Here is a 23,110-nt window from a genome sequence, read left to right on the forward strand (position 1 = left end):
ACACAGTGGACTCTGACCCTGCCACTCTCCAGCAGGCTGACCTTGGGAAAGCTACTGCCCATTTTGTACCTCCATCTTCTCATCTGTACAATGGGGGTAACACAACCCCTACCTCGCTGGGCTGTGGGGACACTAAATGAGATAATGGAAGGGAAATGGTCTGGCTTGGGTAGGTACCTGGTGAATGCGAGTTGAATCAGAATCCTCGCCATGTCTAAACTTGTTTTTTCAAAAGGAGTGTTGCCCAAGGTGGGGGCTGCACTTAAAGCCTCGCTTTCTGATGCTGGAGTGGAAAGAGATGCTTCATTAAAAGGAGTGGCTGGGTTCCGACTGGGGAAATGGGTTTCTGTCTGTGTCTTCCCTGCAGTCCCGTTCACATGAAAGATGGGAGGTTGCAGGAATGTACACACCCCCTTGATTGTACCTGGCTCCAGCCATCCCTCCCTATGCAAGTGAGGACGCAGATATCTCCCCTGAGCCCAGGGGTCTGGGGAGGGGAGTCGCGGTGCAGAAGCAACTCGGCCTGTGCAGAGGGGAGCAGTCCTGAGTCTCCTAGCACGTGAGCCAGCAACAGTGGGACCCAGGATTCACCCTAGTGACCCTGGCTCCTCGATGTTCCTTTAGATGCCGTCAATCACACAGTCTTTCCGTTGGGGTTCCACGGTGGGTTCACACCTCTAAATCTCTCTTTCCTGACAGCCTGACAGGTACATCGGTCCCAGATCTCATCGTCAGCACCAACCATCAAATGTGGCTCCTCTTCCAGACAGATGGCAGTGGCAGCTCCTTGGGCTTCAAGGCTTCTTATGAAGGTAACTGACTGCCGTGGGGGAGCCAATGAGTCAGACACTTGGGGTCTCTTGGAGTCAGCAGAGCCTGGGTTCGAATCCTGGCTCTGCCTTGTACTAGGTTCCTCTCCTTAGACATGTTATTCAACTTCTCTGAGCCCCAGCCTCCTCCTTGGTCCAATGGGCCTTCTTGGCTGTTTTGAGGATTATCTGGGGCCAGTCACTTAAAGTGCTGGCTCACAGCACCAGGCACAACATCAGTTCCCCCCCTGATTCACACCTGGCCTGTGTAGACCTTTGCAAGTCCTCATAAACTTTCTGAGCCTTACTTTACTTTTTGAAATGTTCGGACTGGAGACAGTAGCTTCCCAAGCTATGCTATTTGGCTGTCATGGTGATGAGTGACTGTATGCACAGACACACACCATTGGTGACCTGAGGAGGTGCAGACGAAGGTGACCTTCATCGCTTGGTGGGAATAGGCACTAAGGGAACAGCAATCTGGGCTCCAAGAGATACTGTCGCCATCATTCATCTTTATATACAGTCAAACCTGATGGCGGATGACTGCCAACACAGACCCCCACAGAAAGATCCCCATCACAACACCCCCAAGTCTTTGAGAAGGCCTTGTTAGGTATCAGACCCTAGACTAGCGCTCGGGGAGCAGATGGAGCAGATCGAGACCTTCCCCGTAAAGGACCTGACATGCATGGTCAGAGGAAAAAACAAATGAGCTCCTTTACAGCGTTGTGTTAGTTTCTGCTATACAATGAAGTGGATCAGCCATACGCATACATATATCCCCTTCCCTCTTGGACCTCCCTCCCACCCCAGCCCCATCCTGCCCCCTAGGTCATCACAGAGCACTGAGCTGAGCTTCCTGTACAAATAAGCTATTATTAAAGCAAGGTCATCATGGCCAACAGAGCCAGTGGGAGCACAGAGAAGGGGTGGTCATCCTTTCTGGGGTGTCAGGAAAGGCTTTATCAAGAAAGTGAGTTGTGAGTCTATAATGATGAGGTGGCTACCAGACAGGAGGTGGCTTCTGGGGAGGGGGGCACCCTTCCCCACCTCATTGAGAGATGGTGTCCTTCTCCAGCGGACCCTGTGAATGCTGCGTGTATGCATGCATGCTGAGTTGCTTCAGTCATGTTCAATTCTTGGCCACCCCACGGACCATAGCCCACCAGGCTCCTTTGTCCTTGGGATTCTCCAGGCAAGAATACTGGAGTGGGTTGCCATGCCCTCCTCTAGGGGATCTTCCCAACCCAGGATCAAACCTACATCCCCTGCGTTGCAGGCAGATTCTTTACCCACTGAGCCACCTGAGAAGCCCACACAGGACCCTGTAGGGGGAGCAACTCCAAAGGGCTCCCACTCCACCCAGGGTACCTCGCACCTCCTGTGGACCAAGGGCTCTTCCTGAGGACTGGACTCTGTGACCACACTTCGGACACAGGGAGCGTATTCATCCCCTAAGGGCTGCCCTAACAAACCACCGCCAGCTGGGTGATTTCAACAACAGAAGTTTATTCCGTCACAGTTCTAGAGGCTGGAAGTCTGAACTCAAGGTGTCAGGAGGGCCATGCTCCCCCGTGAGATTCTAGGTAGACCCCTTCCTTGCTTCTTCCTGGCTTCTGGTGGTGGCCGGCGATCCTTAGCTTGTAGCTGCCTCATTCTAATCTCTGCCCCTCATGTCGCACATCCCCAAGAGTCTCTCTGCTCTTCCCATGGGACATCAGACATACTGGATTGAGGACTCACCATCTTAACCTGATTACGTCTGCAAAGACCCTATTTCCAAGGAAGGTCACATACACAGGGACCAGGGGGTAAGGATTCAACACATCTTTTCTGGAGAACACGATTCAACCCATAACAGGAGGCTAGTCCTTCTTTCCTGCAGGAACACTGTCACACCTTGATGCCCACTGGGGTCAGGATGATAAAGGAACTGTCCTCAGCATAGGAAGCACACCTCTGAGTGAGATAGACCAGCAGACAGAGAACACCTACTGGGTGACCTGTGCTAAGTTCAAATCCTGATTCTGTCCCTTTCTAGCCTCTCCAGGGCTCTGTTTCTTCATGTGTGAAATGGAGATAATAACAGGCCATTGGGGACAGCGTTGCAAATTATGAGGTGGTTAGCGAGTAACTAGTGAGTGAGTACTGGAGAAGGCGATGGCACCCCACTCCAGTACTCTTGCGTGGAAAACCCCATGGACGGAGTAGCCTGGTGGGCTGCAGTCCATGGGGTTGCTGAGTCAGACACGACTGAGCAACCTCATTTTTACTTTTCACTTTCACACATTGGAGAAGGAAATGGCAACCCATTCCAGTGTTCTTGCCTGAAGAATCCCAGGGACGGGGGAGCCTGGTGGGCTGCCGTCTGTGGCGTCACACAGAGTTGGACACGACTGAAGCGACTTAGCAGTAGCAGCAGCAGCAGCAGCGAGTGAGTACAGAGGTAGTTAAATGAATGTGCTCTTCTGGCACAGAAAGTTATATATATGCAGGAAAGAGTCCCAGACGAGAAATCAAGAGACCTTGATTCAGGCCCAAGCTCTGCCACTCACTTCTTTGGACATGGGAGTGGATTTAGACTCAAAGTTTCTAGGTTTCCCCATTTTGGAAGTTGCGTAGATGTTTAGCAGTTACCAAAAGTGAGGAGGAATGATTCTGCGCCATCCACCTTCCCAGATCTTTCCATCTTACTCCCAAATCTTTCCGAATCTTATTCATGGCTTGAATAAGACCAAAGTCACAGGAGTTTGAGATGGATGATGGTCGCTACAGTCAGCAAACAGCATGCAGAAAGAGCTCGACAGGGTGGAGCAGTTGGCTAAAGTACCAGGATAAGATGAAATGGGGAGAAATATCAAGTCCTGTTTGACTGTTCAAAAATTGGCTACTAGAATTTATCCCAGGGAGTGACTGATTCTTGATTCTATTCTGATCAGGCATCAGAGAAATGGGCAGAGATGTGGAGACCCCAGCTTGAGATGAATAAGGAGAGGACTTCAAGTCAAACCCCGTGAGAGAGGTTAACAGCCCCCTGAATGCTTATTCAGGGAAAAGTGAACTCAGGGGAGAGTTGAGAGCTGTGTCCAAATATCTGAAGGGTTGTTATGTGGGAAAGGGGAATTGGGTTCATTTGGTGTGATTTCCTTTTAAAAGAAAGGGGCCCATCGTTTGTGGAGAGCCTGTGATATACCAGAAGCTGAACATTCACTGTCTCATTGAATGTTTGTTGCACAAACAGTGTCAGGCAAAGACTTGAGATCCCTTGGGGGCCACTCACATGTGGGGATGGGGATGCCCAGCAGGGAGGCCTCTGACCCCGCCTCCGTCTCCTCCTCTAAGCCCTCTTTTAAGAGGGAATTTGTGGCTAAGCACTAGTGTGAAAAGTACCACTTCATCTCATTCCATAATCGCAACTGTATGATGATGGCTGCTCTTTTATAGAAGAGGAATCGGAGACTCAGAGGGTAAGTGACCTGCCCAGGGTCATACAGAAGTGTGGGACCTGGCAGAGTTGAGATTCGACCCCAGTCTCTCTGGCTTCAAAGCCCATAATTTTCCTCTTATACCAGGAGCCCTCCAAAGTTGCAAAAGTTCAATTCCTTACAAAATCTTTATGGAAACCAAAGTTCTGCCCTAATCAAGTGGGCCACAGTTCCTTGTTACTAGAGATTGGATGAAGTCATTTGTCCATTTCACTCAGTATTGATTGATACATGACCTGTATGAAGCTGGGTGCTGAGGTTACAATAGGGGCACGTAGACTTAACCTAAAAACATAATGCTATGTGACTGCTGATCACAAACTAAGTGTGGGCCGAAGGACTTCTCAGAACCATGACAAAGTAGGAAGAGAGAAGAGAGTCTGGGCATCTAGAGGCCTCACTAACTCACAGGAGCTACCCAGGTTCTGGGTACAGAGGGAGTAGGTTCTGTGGAGATAGAACGGACTCTGGACTTGGACCCGAGCTGGTGAATCCCAGCACAGCCCCAGATGTGCAACCTTAAAGTCGACCGTATCACACTGTTGTGCAGTGTTATGAAATGAGATTACAAAAGGCTCCTGGCACATTGCCTGGAGCACAGAGGTGCCATGCCCCGGAGGCCGAGAAAGGCCCTGATGAGCACTGTCCTCCACTCTGGGGTACACCCTCCTCTGCAGGGACACAAGTCTTCCTGCCTGTCCCCCAGGGGTCCCGTGCTTCCTCAGATAGTCCTGGTCCTGGGTCCCTGCCGCCCCCTCACTCCCTTGGCGGGCTGGGAAAGGAAGTCGTTCATGATGGCCACGGTGAAGCTTATGGAGGCAGAAGTGCAGAAGGCAGATCCTTGTCTCCAAGGGCCTCAATCAAGGTTTCAGAAAGAGTTGGCACTTTGTCCAGCAGGAAGAAGAGCCCAGGAAGGATTACATGTTGGGATGGGCCTGCCTTTCCCTTCTTATCCTTCCACCTTTGACCTTGTGTTTGAGGGTCTCACACCTTCACGATGAGTCAATGCCTTCTTTGTGGAAGAGGTGGGTGGCCACGTTCCCTGGAACCCTGGTGTGACTGGTCCCTCCATCTGCTCTGGGCTTCCCTCCCTGCAGCTTCCTGGGTCCTCTCCTTCTCCCTGGCTGTTCCCTCTCAGCTCCTGCATGGTTCCCTCAGGGCAGGCACTTCTCAGGCCCTCAGCTTTCATCCTCTTTCTAGAACCTTCCACCATTGATCACATCTACTCACATGGCTTCAGCCTAGCCTGAACCCTGGGGACTTTCAGATCTGCTCCCCAGTAGACATCAGTCTACCTGTGACGCATCTTCCACAGCTTCCCCCTCGGACATCTCAAGCCCAACACATCTGGCTTAGGCCTGTTCTGGCTGCCATAACCAAACCCTGTAGACTGGGGAGCCTAAATAACAGCACTCTATTTTGTCACGATTCTGAAGGCTGGAAGTTCAAGGTCAGGGCACCAGCTGATGCAGGCTCTGGTCCGGGCTGGCTGCAGATGGCTGCAGATGTCTTTCTGGCTTGCAGGTGGCTGCTCACTGTGTCCTCAGAAGGCCTTTCCTGGATGTGTGCCTATGGAGGGGGAAGAAGAGTGCAAGCTCTCTGCTGTCTCTTCTCATAAGGACGCTAATCCTGTCAGATCAGGGCCCCACCCTATGGCCTTGTTTAACCTATACTACGTCCTTAGAGGCCCCATCTCCAAATACAGCCTCATTGGGGGTTAGAACTTCAACATATGAATTTGGGGAGACACGAGCTTTCAGTCCAATAACACCATCCAAAGCCAAGCTCTCCATCTCCACCCCACGCCTACACCCCCTTCACCCCATCTCCATACCCAGCGCCATCATCCACGCCATCACGCAGCCTCATTTCCGCTTCCTCCTTCTCCCATTTCTGACTCGGTCCCCAGATTCTGTCAGTTCTTCTGTAGCATCCTGGCTCCTCTGTCACTGATGTGACCGAGGCCTTCGTCACCTCTCCCTCCGCCCCAGCCATCTGCCTCAGGCAGCTCAGTGATCTTCCTAGAATCCAAATCTGGCATGGTTCCTGCTACACACACACAAAAAGAAAAAAACCCTTTTTAAAAAAATTTTTATTTACTTATTTGACTCCATCGGGTCTTAGGTGCTGCGCATGGGATCTTTGTTGCATTATGCAGAATTTTTCCTTGCACTTTGAGGATTCTGCAGTTGTGGAACACAGGCTTAGGTGCTCCACAGCATGTAGGATCTTAGTTCCCTGACCGAGGGTCAAACCCATATCCCCTGCATTGCAAGACAGATTCTTAAACACTGGACCACCTGGGAAGTCCCAGATGACAACTTCTCACTGCTTTCAGGATAAAGAACACTCATTCACATGGCATCCAAGGCCCTCTGTGATGATAATTCCAAGCCAAATGCTGGCTCCTATAAAAGCCCATTCTAGGCAGATGACAGTTTATTGATGTATCCGGTCCTACAGGACCTAGCCCAGGGCCTGGCACAGTCAGGCACCCTTCCCCTATACCCTCTCAATTCCCTTTGGCCTGCTTTACCACCTCCCAGCACTCAGGTGCCAAGAGCCCACATTCTCCACTGTCCCCATAGGCTCTGGGGTCAGACAAACCCAGTTTACAATCGAGTTCTGCCACTGGCTGTGTGTGTGATCTTCAAGCAAATCCCTCAGCCTCCCTGAGCCTGAGCTTTCTCATCTGTGAAGAAGGACTGATAAGCATTCATCTCACAGGAGTCTTGAGAGAACTCCATACAGTGATGCCCCCAGCATAGGGCCTGTGGGGTGTGTGTGTGTGTGTGTGTGTGTGTGTGTGTGTGTGTGTATGTGTGTGCGCGCGTGCATGTGTGCGTGTGTGCGTGCGTGTGCATGCTCAGTAGCCCACTCAGGTCTGATTCTTTGTGATCCCTTTGGACTGTAACCTGCCAGGCTCCTCTGCCCATGGAATTTTCCAGGCGAGAACACTGGAGTGGGTTGCCATTTCTCCAGGGGATCTTCCTGACTCAGGGATCGAACCCTCGTCTTTTGCGCCTCCTGCAACGGCAGGCAGATTCTTTACCACTGCGCCACCAGCCTAGGGCCCTAGCATTTAGGAAACACTCAGCTTAAAAGCCTGCTCCCCTCCCCTGCCTCCCCAGTCCTGAAACTCTCCCTCCAACCTACACTCATGGCCCAAAGCTTCAGCATTACCTCCACCCCCATCTTAGCCTCCTTTTGTCCCAACTCTTAGGAAATTCCATACAGGACAAGACACCTTGGCTCAGGGATGGGAGGTTGGCAGGGATACAAATGTTCCCACAGGTGGCATGGGGCATTTGAGGGCAGAAATCTCCCCTAGGTATACCTGACCCCATCAGCATCAATACCCCTTGTGCCCCAGTTGAGGTAGAGAGAAGCTTCCTTGGGGCAGGCAGGTGGTACCACAGTATCACCATCCCCACCCATTAAAAGTTCAAGCCCCTGGGTGGAAAAAGTTGAGGGATTTATTTCCCAGAAATTCTTCTTGTTCTGTTTGTCACAATCCCAGGTCGGGGTGAGGGAGGAGCCTCCAACTCCGTCAATATCCACATCCTTGGATCTTAGAAACTCAGGCCCCCTCCATGAGGGCAGCCAGCTGTAGGAAGCGCATTCACAGTTGCAAATGCTCTGCTTCCCAGCAGAACAAGAAATATTTAAGGAACAGGCAATTAGCACTTACCAGAAACATTATAAAATTACATACAACTTGCTAACAAGTTTTAGCATCAATCTGGGAGTCTCCTTGCCTCCTGACTTGGAGCCTAGAATCTGGTGGCCTCATGGGGAATCTAGGAGACTGGCCCAGAGGAGGAAGGAGCTGGGACCTTGACCCTAGAGATAAGGAGGATCAGGGCGGTAGCGATCATGTAGGAAGGATGCCAAATAGTCCAGGGAACTCACGTTGGAAATAAGGTCACCTGTGCTTTCAGCATCATCTAGGCCCCTATTATGTTACAGACACTGTTCAGACTGCAAGGGGATACAAGGGTAAAAAGACAAGCTGTGCCTTCACCCAAGTCACAGTCTGTCTTCACTAGAGTCAGAGGAAATGGGACGTAGCAAGGAGGGGCCACTAACAATACTCGAAGGCATCAGGGAAGGCTCCCTGGAGGAGATGATGTCTGAAACTAAAACTTGGTTGTAGGATGGAAAGGAGTTGATCTGACATCCCCAAGGGAGAACAGGCTAACGTAGCAGACACATGCCTAGGGCTGAAGCTAAAACCTCCGCAGAATGAAGTCTGAGAGCAAGCAGGAGGAGGTGGTCAAGTCTAGCCCTCTGCAGGCGGTGCCTTCATCCCCTTCTCCAGAACTGAGTGCTGGCGGGGGCATCGGGGGGGCCCCTGCAAGAGATGGCGTTGGAGCTGAGCTTGAAAGGAGGCCGAGGGCGACAGCCCAGCATCTTGACTCCGCTCCTTTCTGGACCCTGCCTTTCCTTTTCAGAGTGCCAAGCACGTGGCCGTTTTCAGCCCCAGGTCTGTAACTTTCAGGACCCCTCCCTCTTCTTGCTTTACCCCCACAAGTTCAAAGGCCCAGACTTTCCAGGTTCAACAAGGAATGACATCAGGCATGGTCCCAAGATGCTCACTGAGTTTCCATGGCACCCTTAACACTTCCTCAGGCACCAGGACCCAGAGGTTTGCTAGCGGTGGTAAACAGCAGAGGGTATTGCCCCATTAAAACTTGGCAGGAAATAATCTGCCAGCAGGGGCCTCCCTGGTGGCTCCCCTGTAAAGAATCCGCCTGCCAATGCAGAAGACGTGGATTCTATCCCTGGGTCAGGAAGATCCCCTGGAAGAGGAAATGGCCACCCACTCCAGTATTCTTCCCTGGGAAATCCCATAAACAGAGGAGCCTGGTGGGCTACAGTCCATGGGATCACAAAGAGTCAGAAATGACTTAGCAACTAAACTACAACAGTCTGCCAATGAAATATATTCTTTGAATATATGGGGTTTTGCAGATGGCAAGCTCCAGTTTGGGGCTGATGCAAACAGTATGGGGCAACCTGGATATTCTTTATGTTGATCTTCGCCCGTATTCACCATATTCACCCGTTTCCCAGCGTCCTTCAGCCTGTGAACACACCCGTAACAGTGTGATGGAGGAGGGAGCTGGGAGGGACGAATGTCACGCACCCCATCCACCCACACCTCCATCCCATTTGTGACAACTGTGTGCAGAGAACGGTGCCCAGATTCCCAGAGACACACAGACAGGCGCGCTCTGCCTCTTGCCTGACTGTGACCTTCCCATCATCAGGAGAAATGTGGAGTGGGACGTGGTTCCCAGGAAATCCATGGGATCCAGGCATGCCCAGAGGTCGTCTAAAGCACCCAAGGTGTCCTGGTCACCTGTCAGGAGACTATGCTGGTTGAACAACGGGTCTGGAGCCCTCAGGATGCATAAGACACTGTGCTTGGTTCTGAAGATACAAAGAACAGAAGGGGTGGGATTTCTGGTTGTAAGGAGCCGATCTGGGCTCTTCATGGTCTCCTCAGTCCATCTCTCCAGGCTCATCTCTTTTCATCCTCACTTCCTGCCACACTGAACTTCTGTTCTTCAAAATAAAGAAATAAATAAATTGTCCAAGGGAGGCTGGGAGTGACAGAGAGAGAGAGCAAGAGGGCAAGCTAAGTCTGCCTGAATGATTCAAGGGCACATCCCCAAGTGGGAACCACTTGAGCTGACACTGAAAGAAGATTCTTTGTCTGACAGACAAGCAGGGGGTGTTCATTAAGGACGAGCAGACAGCAGGTACCAACTTAGGGCCTTGTGTGAGCCGGCTGGAATCTGCCAGCAACAGGCCAGTAATGACCTTGAGGAAACCCCTCCTGGCTACTGGTTACGTGCCACGTGCTAGACATTTTGACAGTTGTCTGATATTCCTATACTCATTTAATCCTCAAAACAATGCTGCAAGGTGGCTGTTATTATTACCATTTCCATATTACAGGTGACAAACCTAGGGCTCAGGGAGAATAGGAAAGGTACCCAAGGCCTACTCCTTAGTGTCAGAGCCAGGATACAGACCCAGGACTTTCTGACTTCAGAGCCCTGCTTGTCATCCTGGCATTATTTTGCCTCCCTGCAGGTGGCTCCTTTTTATGGTGTTTAAATCTCAAGGTCGAAGATGGACAAAGATGGAGCCAGGGTGGGAGGGGTTAGCAAAGGTCCTGCCATGCCAAGAAGTTAGGGTTTTCATCTGTGGGTTATGGGAAGCCATGGGAGACTCAATGAGCAGGGCACACTAATGATCAGATGTTTGTTACTAGCGATCTCGCACTGCTTTGCAGAGTACGGAGTCCAGGGGAGGGGCAGGGAACAGTTTTTGCTTGATGACATGCCCAGGTGAGAAATTAGGAGAAGGGGGCTGAGGCAACAAGGGATGGGCCGGAGAACAGACGGTGCAAAGAGGAACCACCAGGAAGTGGTCAGCAAGGGCTGATTCCCCTGTCTGCCTGGGGAACTTCCATAGTCTTTCCGCTTCTCCCAGCCCCAGGCTGAGTCGGAGCTGCCTCACTACACCTGCTTGGGTGGTGTGATAAGGTGCATCCCACGTGTACACTGTGACTATCTCTAGCCCCACCTGACTGTGAGTGGGCAGGGGCAGGGGGCCGTGGGTCGGGCAGTTCTGCATCGTTAGCACTGAGCCTGGCATTTGGCACGGTTCCCGTGCAACACATATCAGCTGTGCTCACACACTGAGCAGCGTGCTCTGTTCTCCAGGCACTGTACTAAGAGATCAACAATGCATAAACCATGCCTGCCTCTGCAGGGCTTACGTCCCAGGGGGTGGGGAGAGGAGCACCGAGGAGGCCACCTGGCGGCCAGCGGGGCACCAAGGGGCTGTGGCGTGAATCTGCTTGTTCCTGACGCTCCACAGACAGTAAGCTCCAGGAAGGCGAAGGGTTTTGCTCTTTTCTTTCCCTGCTACATGTGCAGTGTCTGGAAAAGTAACTACTGAAGAGATACTTACAAATCCGTGCACAAAGGAAAGACCAGAGTGCAAAGACGGCAAAGGAAAAGGGAGGCATCTCGGGAGCCTGGTTAGGGAAAGAGCTCGGAGGAGGTGACGTCTTAGGCTGAAGTCTGTCACATGAGCAGTGGGCCCTGGGACCTCAGGGAGGAGAGGACGCTGTAGCCCAGGCCGAGGGGGCAGTGAATCAATGAAGGAATGAATGGCGTCCCACCCCATTGGAAAGACCATGAATCCTAGCTCACACTCACTGCCCCTCTCCCTCCGTGTGGCACTCCCTTCTTGGAGCTCATCAAATAGTGAATTTATAGAGACACAAGACACAGCTCCTTTTCTACAGATGTTGTCATAAAAGAGGATTCCAATTTGGTATTAGAAATGGGAAAACCTGGGGAGAAGATGGTACGGTTGATCACAGACGACAGGGATAAAACAGCAGAGAAGAGGGAAAGCGGATACGCAGGTGGAGATGGAATTCTGAGGATCCTTGAAGCTCACATCTGGTGTTCGCCAGCTCACTTCTGATCGGCAAAAGGAGGGAGGGAGATGATAAACACTTTTAAAATAGAATTCTGTTAAGCCAGATAACGAATCTGCATGCATGATCTTCTCCAAGTCAGAATTTGACTTAGGGATTCAGTTCTGGGCTCTGACCTCAGATTTGGTCGGCATCAGCCAGGAGGGTCAGGTTCCCGTGCCTCTTCCAGCAGAAGGGCAATGGGGACTTGGTTCCCGTGTGTTTCCAGCAGGGGTTGACCCTGGGTTTGGAGGGAAGGTCTAGATCAAGACATGGGGTGTCTGAGGGCCAGCCCCCAGGCCCTCAGTCTTCCAAAAGGCACTCTCGAGCCACCCTCTCTGTTCTTCCTCTCTCCCCACCCAATCCTGATTCTGTAGCCTGCACTTCCCTCTCTTCAATGTCTTGGACCTCTTCACCAAATGCACCCTTAAACCTGACTTCCGCCGAGGTCACCGTTCCTAGGAGCCCTCTCCAGAGCGGGCAGCTCCTGTCCACAGACCCCTGAGAGGCGGGCTCGTGTGCTTGCTCTCCCGTGCCTTCCACCTACATGCACACCTTTCTGCTTTGAATCGGTTGTCTCCACCTCTGCTGCTCACTCCCTCCTCGTCCAGGTCACCAGCCTCTTCCTCTCCATCCTGAGTCTTGCCGTCACTTGCTTTTGTTTCTCAGCCCTCTCACCTCCTGCGGGTGAGGACCTTGCTCTCCGCACCTCGCCTTCTGCTCCTCCACCCGCTCCTCCACTCCCTCCTCCCTCTACTCCGTTCACATCTTTCTCTTGGCTTCTCCATTCCCCATCCCCTCCCCCGCCTACTCTGTTCACGACCTTCCACCATCAGCCTCGGGCCCTAGCATCACCCATCAGCTGTCCTTTGATCAATAGCCTCACCTCCCTGCCCACTGCCCTTCCTTCTCTCCACGTGCACGTGAACCAGAATACGAGGGCTCTGGGACAAGCCACACAGCCCTGCTCACAGGTGTCCCTGAAGACGAGCTGAGCCCCTCCGTGGACCCGGGGTCCATGGCCATGCATCGTCTTCTCCAGGGGACTGTGGCAGACATTCTGCTCAGCACTGCCTCCTGTTCCCCACGAGTGGTCCCCTGCCTTCAGCAAACGTCATGACCCATCCTCCTCCTCCGCTTGTAATGTAGAGCCTGTGTCATCACAAGAGCTCCTTCAGCCTCCTGCTCTCCTTCCTGAAAGGTCGCTGTGGTCACCTCTGCCCTCCCAGCATCACGAGGGAAGGGGCGCTTCCTGATCTCTAAGGCATGCACTGGTCCCAGGCCTCCTGCCTTCTCCAGAACCTCACGCTGTCACTGTCCATTTCAGCTGACCATTCAGTGTCTCTCATTCAGTCATATTCTCCATCTCTGTCTCTCCCTCTCTCCCCTTCCCCATCATGTAATTACAGTCTAGTTCATTCAACCTTAAAAACCCTGCTCCACTGCCCCCTCAAGTCATTCAACCTTAAAAACCCTGCTCCACTGCCCCCTCAAGTCCACAGTCCTCGTAAGTTGCCACCTGACTTCTCTCTATTTGTTCACTTTGAAGAAGCGCTTTCTTCACGAGTCATCTCCTCTTTGGGGATCATCTTCCCCTTCTCCCACCCTGTGCTGGCCCCGTTGTTACACTCGGCCTCCTGCCAGTAACCAGTGAGCTCCTTCCACTCCCCTGCGGCCACTCCTTTCTAAACTTCCACACAGCCCCCAGAGATCAGGAGCCTCCCTCTAGAAAGGAAGCTCCAGGCAGCAGGACCTGTGTCTGCCATGTGCTCTGCACACCCTGCCCAGCCCCAGTGCCCAGTGCAGAGGATCACCCTAAGTAGACGCTCCAATGCTTGTTGAGTGAGTGAGTGATCTCCCTGCCTCCAGAATCACTACCCCCAGATCATTCTCCAGGCAGCAGTCAGGGTGACCGTTTAAAATCCACATTATGAGATGCCTAGTGAAATGAAACCCTTTCTCGAGTCCCCACCCTCTGCCATTGCCTACACTCTGAAGTCCAGTCTCATCAGTAGGCCACACAGGCCCTTTTGTGGGTTGACCCTGTCTGCCTCTTCCCGTCTCACGTCTCATCACCTTGTGGAAAGTACTCGTGCTTATAGAAAGGCAATGTGGCATGGTGGTGAAGAGCCCTGGAACCGTACAAACTGGGTTTGGACCTTAGATCCACCATTTCCAGGCTATATGACCTTGGGTAATTGCATGACCTCTCTGTGCCGCGGTTTCCTCACCTTTAAGATGGGAACGGTAGTACCTAGCTTACAGCAGCACTGTAAGGATGAAAGGAGTCAACCGTGTGTGAAGTGCTCCGAGCGGCCACCAGCACGTCGTCAGAACTGCTGATCCGTTGTGATCACAGGGATGAGTTGCTGTCCCTGCTAGGGTTGCAGTCCTGCCAACAGCCTGACCTCTGTGCCTCTAGTCGGGCTCCTGCAGCACAGGAAAGGTCCTTCCTCTCCTCTCCCTCCCACTAATGCCTTTCTCTTTTTCCCAACTTTACTGAGATAATTAACACACAACATTGTGTCAATTTGAGGTGAACAACGTGTTGATTAAATATGTGCATATATTGTGAAATGATTACCACAGGAAGGTTAGTTAATACACCCATCACGCATCACCTTACAATGTGTGTGTGTGTGTTGAAGACTTTTAAGATCCACTCTCTTAGTAACTTACAAGAATGCAACAACAGTGTCATTAACCAGAATCACCATGCTGTGCGGCACCTCCCCTGACTTGTCCATCTTATATTTGGAATTTTGTGTCTTTGAAACACCTGTACCCATTTCCCCACTTCCACACGTCCACCCCTCCACCCACAACATCATTCTGCTGTTTCTGTGAGTTCTTTTTTTTTTTTTTTAGATTCCACTTATAAGTGAGATCATCTGGCATTTGTCTTTCTCTGACTTATTCCACTTAGCATAACTCCCACAAGGTTCATCCACGTCACAAATGGCAGAATTTCCTTCTTTGTGGCTGAAAACATCCCAATGTGCATGTATGCTGAAGTTTCTTTATCCATTCATCCATCAGTGGTCACGTAGGTTGTTTCTAGGTCTTGGCTGTTATGAATATTACTACAACGAATCCCACTTGTTCTTTTTACCTGTTGGCTCCCACACAGACTTCAGGCCTCAGCTTAGATGTCACCTCCTCCAAGAAGTCTCCCCTGATGCCTGGGCTGAGACTGGGCTGAGAAGAGAGAGGCGTGGGGGCACCAAAGAACTCAGCAATAAATAATGTTGGATTGGCAAAAATTCATGTTAGGTTTTTCCATAACCTCTTATGGAGAAGTGTGAATAACATTTTGGCCAGCTCAATATTTTACTGTTCTAGTCTTTAAAAACCAAGATGAATGCAAAATATCCAAAATTTAAAAAAAAAAAATTCAATAATGACTCTGATGCCTAGGACTAGGATGAGGCAAGCAAGGTGAGTGATCAAGTGCTGAGTCAGATCTGGTCTTTTTATTAAGTTCTAGTATCTCTCTTCCTGTTGGATTTGATTTATAGGCATCAATCTTGATTTTCTAAAAATCAAGACGCTGCACTAAGATCATGTTTGCCTAGATGGCTGAGTGCCTGCTGCTCCCTGAAATTCTGCACCCATCACCCGCACCCCATCTCCAGCCCCACCTTTCCAGCGTGAGCTGTGTGCACCTGTATCATGAATACTAGCTTCCTGGTCCAGACGGTTTAGTCTTTGGGACCAGAGCCCACGTCCAGGTCCCAAGTGTCTGGCACAGAGACTGGCACGTAGTAGGTGCTCACTCTATGCTTCTGATCACACTGACAGCAGCCAGAATGGAATGGTTGTGGACGGGGCCAGGCCTTCAGAGTGGAGAGAGCAGAGTGACTTCCCTCCTCCCCCCAGGATGCTTGTTCTCTCAAGCTGATCACACCCCCAGACTAGCTGGTGTGGTCTGGGGCGCAGGCAGGCAGACCCACATTCACCTCTTCTGCAGCACACCGGGGCCTCCCCAGGATGCCTCACACCTGGGTCCCCTCCCAGACAGGGAGTTCCAGCTCTGTCTTCACACGTGGGTGACTTCCTCCGGCTCTCAGAGGGCCCGCAGTGAAAGTCTTCACCAAGGCCCCGTGTCCCTGCGACAGCATGCCTAGGGACAGCGCAGGGAGGAGGGGGGCCTCGCCTCTCACTCCTCCAGGCTGGCTTGTCTCGGGGCCCCTGCTTCCATTTCTTCAGGTCTCCTGGGGCTCCACGACCTGGAGCAGAGAGGCCACCTTCCCGGGAGCACCTCCATGGCCGCGCTCCCCCAAGCCTGGCAGGAGAGCTGGCTTCAGGGGAGGGCTGGCTTGTGCTTTCAAGCGTGTGTAGAGGGAGCCATCAGGGGCATGCCTGAGATGAGAGGAGGGCGAGCTGACCCTCACTGGAGTCCTCAGGCCTCATGCCTGGTCACGCAGACCCTCTTTTCCCTGAAGCCAAGGACAGCAAGAGCTGTCTGACTTAGATCTCTCTCTCACACACATACATGCACACACACACACTGACTTTCTCTCTCATACACACTATCTCTCTTTCTCATATACACACTTTGATTCTAACATACACACACGCTCTCTCACACATACACACACACTCTGACTCTCTCTTGCACACACATACACGCACACTCACGCAATCCCAGCGAAAGAGTACCTTGTTCTGCCTGCTCTCAGCAGTGGGCTGGAGGCCCTGGCTTGGGGGAGGGGGACCATGATGGTGGCAGTATTCACGGTCACCGTCCAGATAAGGCAACAGTGCCTGGGGCTCGCCTGATCTGCACGCAGGACCCAACAGCTGCGGTGAGAGAGTTTTTTGCAGAATCACCTCTGTCAGGCCATGCACAGCAGCTCTGGGGACTGTGACTCCGACAGCCCATAGCGGTGCCCACGGAAAAGGCCGGGTCGCCTTGGCCTGACAGTCCTGGGAAGGTGCCCAAACACTCCCACTACCCCCGGCCCCTGAGTCCCAGGGCTCCTGCGGTCCTCGCCTCACCATCGGTCACTTCTTTCATGACTCGGGGTCCTTCCTGCGGGGTGCCCTCCTCCCTGGGAACCGAGCTCCTCCTCCCCACCGCCTCCCCTCCTCCGCCCCTGCTCTTCATCTCTCACGGCACCAAGCTCGGAGAAGTGGGGGCCGACTCTGGAGGAAACTCCAGGGCCGTGGCCAGGACAGAGGACTTCCCCGGGGTGTCTCAGTCCTGACTGACTCTCCCGCCAGCCCGTCCACCCATCACGCCCCTGAGCCCAGACCTCCAGAGCTGTCTGGGGCCACCCACTGCCTGTGGGACTCACCACTGTTGGATCCCATGAACTTTAGAAGCACACTTGATGAGTCCTGTGTTTTTCCATTTTACCGGCTCCTGTCTCAAACAGAATTAAAAATATATCTTCGTGAAAGTGCTTCCAGGTCAGAAGGCAGTGGATATTGATTCTCACATCATCTCTGGGTGCACAAAGGCAGCCTCCCTCCCATTCCTGTTCTTACCTTCACTGCTCAGGAAGGGACTGAGCCTGAAACCTACCAGGGAACAGGCGTAATCTGAATGCAGAGTCCAGTCAGGAAAGAAGGCTCCAAACCCTGTGAACCCGTGAATCCCTAGGACGGTGTCTCACAGGGAACGTACAACCACCTTCCCAGAATGAAAACAGCCAAGCACCTGGAGGGCTCCTCATGGGTGCGGAGTCCCGGAGCCAGAGGGCCCATTCCTCCCAGGATGCTGTTTTAAACAGGACCTTGCAGGGCTTCTCATCAGACGCCCACGGGGTCTGTCCGAGCCGTGCCCTCGTGGCGGAGGTGCAGCGTGGCGCCCCGGCCTCGGGCGGTGTGGAGTCACCACGTGTGTCTGTTCTCTCCTCTCCTCTCTTGCAGAGATCGAGCAGGGCAGCTGCGGAGATCCCGGCGTACCTGCCTACGGCCGGCGGGAAGGCTCCCGGTTCCGCCACGGGGACACCCTCCAGTTTGAGTGCCAGCCTGCCTTTGAGCTGGTGGGGCAGAAGGCAATCACGTGCCAAAAGAATAACCAGTGGTCGGCTAAGAAGCCAGGCTGCGTGTGTAAGTGAGCAGGGAGGGGGGTCGCTTCTACTCAGAAGCCAGGGACCCATGTCCTAGCTTATCTGGGGGCCCTATCCTTGGGAACCTTGTAGGGTTGTAACCACAGTTTCACTCTGGTTGGTTTCTTCTCTTTCTTGAAACGTCTCTGGCTGAGTCCTCATTTCTGGCAGTGATGTAGATGGTGTGGCACTGAGCGTGACTGCTCTTGACATCTGGGGCTTCTTCGACACCGCCTTCCTCTCCCTGGTGACCCTTGCAAGCACTGTCAAACCCAGACGTTTCCTCCTCACTGTTCTAGTTGTCGGTGACGCCACACAGTCGAGTCAGGGTGGAAGGTGCTGGTAAAGTTCATAAGACTCTAGACGCTCTGCCAGCCTGGGGGTACTGTGGGATACCATGGCCGTGCCGGGACATGCGGGTTTCATCCAATTGCTTCCTCTTGCATCAGATGTAGGGAGGGGTTGGGATCCAGCTGTCTTTGAATTGTTGATCTTTGGGAGAAGGGGTTGGAGTTGAGTGCTCTGTTCTCTGGGAACAACAAGGATTCTTTTCTTCCCTTCTCTGGGATGGTCTGACTTTGCTTTCCTGCGCAAATAATACTTTAAGTCCTGGCTCCCAGGGAAATCAGCTAGCGTGAGGGGGCAGTGTGTAAAGGAGCAGGCTTGGTCTTTGTTCTGACATCAAAGGTTCTCCCTCTCTGGGCGGTCGTCTCTTTTTCTCCCAACGCTCACCCCCGCCACCCTCCGTCTCTTACAATCTGCTTTCCCCAGGGAAGGGCTGGCAGCCTGACTTCTCTTCTCCCTTCTCAGTGGGTTTCTCAGGTGCTGCCTCACAGAGGAGCTTGGCCCCTGGTGGCGGGGAGAGGAGTAACCTGGGAGACTATAAGGAATATCTGTGATGATGGAGAGTTTGGCTCGGGAATGGCTGAGCCGGGTCATACCACAGTGACTACTTCTCGAACAACGAAAAAATCACTTTGTGTAGTTGACAAAGCATTTTTCATGACTTGTGAGTTTTATGTAAAGATTCTTGCAGAGGTTTTTAAAGAGCAAATTGCTCTTAGATGTACATTAAGCAAATCAAATTATCAAAAAATATATTGTGTGGAATCAGTCATGGATCTCTGGCCTGATGTGGTTAGAATATAGTGGCTGACAACGTGCACCCTGGAAGCTGGGGGTGAGGCAGGGGGCAGGGGAGGTTAGCAGGGACCAGGGCTGGGCAGGTTCAGAGATGAGCCTAGGGCTGAATGGGCAGGTCGAATGGAGCCCTGCAGAGCCGGTCAGTCAAGTCCTCAGAAGGCAAAAGGTCTGGGCTGCAGGAGTCCCAGGGAGCATGGGGGCTCCATCTCTGAAATCCATCTGGGAGAAACAAAGCAGAGAGAACTGGAAAGGGTCAGACTTTAGGGCAGAGAGCTGGCAGGAGTGGAGTGTGCCTCAGAGCCAGCCAGTAACTCAGAACCAGGATAAAGCTCCCTACTCCACAAACTGAGAAACGCAGGCCTCCGGGAGAAATGCTGCCTCCGGGAGGCGAGGGGGTCTGTCACTCAAGCCCTCCAGGAATTTATTTGCCCTTTTGGCTCTTAGAAGTAGTTTCAGGAAATCTCTCTGAAAACTTCAGTCAGTGCTGCTCAGCAGGCTCTCTGCTTCCAGGAAGAAAGCTGACAGGATGTTGAGCACTGCTTACAATCAGCTGAGAAGAAGCAGAGGGCAGAGGAGTCCTGGCGGGTACGGGCCAGTGCTCTCTGTGGTTTAAAACAAGGAAGAGGAGCCTGAGGCTTATTGATGAGAACTGTGAAGCAGGCACTCTGGGGAAGGGGGGAGGGGGGAGGATGGCCCTTCTTCTTCCAGATGATTCTGGGAGATTGGGGGTGATATCCCCAAGGTACTGCCACCACTCAGGTTTTTCTGATCGTCTCGATGTAGCAGACACGGCTGGAGTCTCAGGGATGCTGGCTCTGGTGGAGGAGGCCAGAGAGGACGTGCTGGCCCCAGGCTTTTGCACCATGAGCAAGGTCACAAGTGAGTGCCATCTGTCAGCTTCCTCTCTACTGAGACCCCATCCCCTAATCTGATGCATCCCTGGGTCTCAGGCTTTGCCTTCAGGGAACTCCAGGTCTAACTCATGGTGAAAGACGGTACTAAGACGATCTGGGTGCACTGAGAGAATTAGGGATTCGGCATCTGGAGACCTGTGTCAGTCTTGGCTCCGTTTCCTGGCTCTGGCCAGGGCAGCTTCTCTCTGAAGTTTGCTTTGCTGATCTATCTTACAGCGTTGTACTCCCCAGTTCTAAGCCTCTGTGATCATATTTACAGAAAAAGACGACTATGACACGGACGCTCCTCACATTTCCATCATGAACACCTGCAAACCACTCTCTAAAGTGGGTCATTTATACAGAGCTCATTCTTCGAGGGATAAAGTTAAAATGTGGCATTCTCCTCCTGACCCCAGATCAAATATATAATATAGTGTGTGATCCTATAATAGCTGTGTGATCCTATAATAGTGTGTGATCTGTAGAAAAAAGGACAATATCTGTAAGCATTTATAACAATATAGAATAGTCCAGTCAGTCTCTGCTTTATCATATGGTCATAAATGTATGCAGAAAAGCACCTCTAGCAAATGTCAGCTTCAGTGCCCTAATTTTCCATGTTAGTCACGGTAAATATTAACACAATATTTAGCAAACAAGGTCGTTCTTTCCTTCTGAGGGTTTTGGAGAGGACTTGGAGTTGGGGGTGTTTTGAAGGCTCAGATTTCTTTGGTCACTTGTCCAGAGAAGTGCACAGCTTTGCATTGTCCTTCTCTTGCAACATTTTCTTCAAAACCGTTCCTGAATTAAAGATTTTAAAATTTAATAAAAAAAAAAAAAGGAAAAAAAAATAAATTCATCATCACTTTATAGTTATAAAACTACAAAAAAAAAAAAAAAAAAAAACCGTTCCTGACTCGAGAATGGCCCTGCCGAGACGACACAAGTACACTCTTGCCTTCGTGTCCCAAAACATTCTCTGCAGCGAGCAGGGACTTTGGAATCGTGTTGGCTTGCGAGCTGCCTTCGCAGTCGTAGATGGTCAGTAGATGGTCTTTTTTTTTCATCTCGGTTCCTCACCGTGAGAAGCATTCTGGAAGAAAAGATGGAACCGGAGTCTTTTCTCTTCCACGCTCCTCCTCCTTGGCTGATTCACATCTCCAGGGATCGCTGCTCCAAAGCAGGCGGCAGCAGTAGCACTTGCCATCCATTCAACAGTATTCTCACTGCATGTCTACCCTGTGCCGGGCTCCACCTGCAGGACTCAACCCAGGGTCCTGGTGAGAAAGCGCCCCCCGGGTTTCAAGCATCCTTCACCTTCCCAGAAACTCGGCCTGTTTCACTGGCTTCCTTACAAAAGCACCATGTGGGAGCCTCTCCCATATAACCCTGTCCCCTTCTTTCTCCACAAGAGATACAATAGAAGGAAGATACAAATAACTGATGGTGGTTTGCACAACACGTGATGCTTTGTTGACAGGCTAGCAGAACTCTTCACACCTCATAAGGAAGCCAGGAAACCAATTATCGGTCCATTAGCAGCCACTTGCAGAAGAAGCTTCAAAACAGCCTTCGCCAGGAAAATGCCAAGACCTTGCAGATGCCAGCTTCCCTTGGCCATTTTGTAAGCCACCACGAGAAGGCGTGAATCCTAATTGCTCGGTTCCTAATGTATATGGCATAGGTGTGAAATGAGGATACACAGGGATGCATTCAGTGTGAGTTACAAATCAGCAAGCGGTCCTTGAGAGACCAGGGAAGGGAGACGTGGGTCCTCAGGGGCTCAAGGAAAGTGTCACAGAGGATACGGGGCTGGCGAGTTGGGAAGTAAAGGAGGGTGCTTCATACAGGAATGCTGCAGGATATGGCCCTCTCCTAGCACCCTGCCATCCTCTCTCCACTGAGTTACTCCCTTCAACCACTCCCTCTGCACGCTCTGGACATGGACACACACACTCACACACACACACACACACACACACACTCAGATTTCTGGTCAGAAGAATGGACTAAGTCCTCAGATCATTGGGATTCTCAGCCTCAGCGCTACTGACATCTGGGGCCAGATAATTCTTTTATGGGGGGTGCTCTTGTGCATTTTAGGATGTTTTAGCTGCACCCCTCCTGTCTTCTACCCACTAGAAGCCAGAAGCACACACACCCCTTCCACTACTAACTGTGACAACCAAATATATCTCCAAACATTGCCTGTATCCTCTGGGGGGGTGGGGGGGAAGTCACCCAGGATGGAGAACCACCAGTATAGGGTAAGCTAGTCTTGTCAGATTCTAAATATGATGAAATCTGTGTATTTGCATTTTAAATTAGGTCATGATCAGAAACTATTGAATCGTGACAGTGAGGAAGCATGGGGCAAAGGAAGATGCCAGTGTTTCTTACATGTTTTGTCATTGGGAAGATAGGACTCTTCCCTACAGCATCATGGAATATTTACTGTCTTATTTTACAGATGAAAACAAAGCTCAACGAGGCTCAGAGGTTATAGAACCGTTAGATGATGGGTTGGAATTTGAACTGTTAACTGACAGCATTGGCATCTGTTCCAAATGTACACTCTCTCTATTGCCCCAGATTTCCAGAATTCAAGAGGTCAGTAAGGACATGGAAAGCTTAGGACGACAACATTAGTCCAGACTGAGAAACAAACAGTGGTTTGAGCCACTCCCGTGAAGTAACAGAAACTGACAAGAGTGAAACAAATTCACGAGGGCTAGATCCGTGACCCATGTTGGGACTACACCAGTATCTGCACTTGTTCAGTCACCAAGTCGTGTCCGACTCCTTGCGACCCCGTGGGCTGCAGCTCGCCAGGCTTCCCTGTCCCTCATCGTTTCCCAGAGTTTGCCCGAGTTTATGTCCATTGAGTCAATGACCCCATCCAATCATCTCATCCTCTGTTGCCCTCTTCTCCTCCTGCCCTCAATCTTTCCCAGCATCAGGGCCTTTTCCAGTGACTCAGCTGTTCACATCAGGTGGCCAAAGTATTAGAGCTTCAGTATCAATCCTTCCGAAGAGTATTCAGGTTGTAATATACCTTTGTTGAAGTCACTTTTTTCATCTTTACTTTTTTCTCATTCTTTCTACCTACTCATCCATTTATCCACCCATTTTGATGTATTGAGCACCTACTATGTACCAGATCAGCTGCATGAGTAGGTGTGGCCAATCCTGGTAAAATTCTAAACTG

General features: G+C 51.5%; 1 protein-coding gene across 2 annotated transcripts in view; it reads left to right on the forward strand.

Annotated features, from left to right (window-relative positions):
- The window catches only part of CSMD2 (CUB and Sushi multiple domains 2), a 678,038-nt gene that overhangs the window by 396,159 nt on the left and 258,769 nt on the right, over positions 1-23,110 (forward strand). For both annotated transcript variants that reach the window (XM_068966215.1, XM_068966217.1), the window contains exons 12-13: positions 700-812; positions 17,682-17,864. In XM_068966215.1, the coding sequence (XP_068822316.1) occupies positions 700-812; positions 17,682-17,864 (296 nt within the window). The remainder of the gene's footprint in view (positions 1-699; positions 813-17,681; positions 17,865-23,110) is intronic.

The sequence above is a fragment of the Capricornis sumatraensis genome, chromosome 2 (assembly GCF_032405125.1).
Source record: "Capricornis sumatraensis isolate serow.1 chromosome 2, serow.2, whole genome shotgun sequence".
Classification (NCBI taxonomy): Eukaryota; Metazoa; Chordata; class Mammalia; order Artiodactyla; family Bovidae; genus Capricornis; species Capricornis sumatraensis.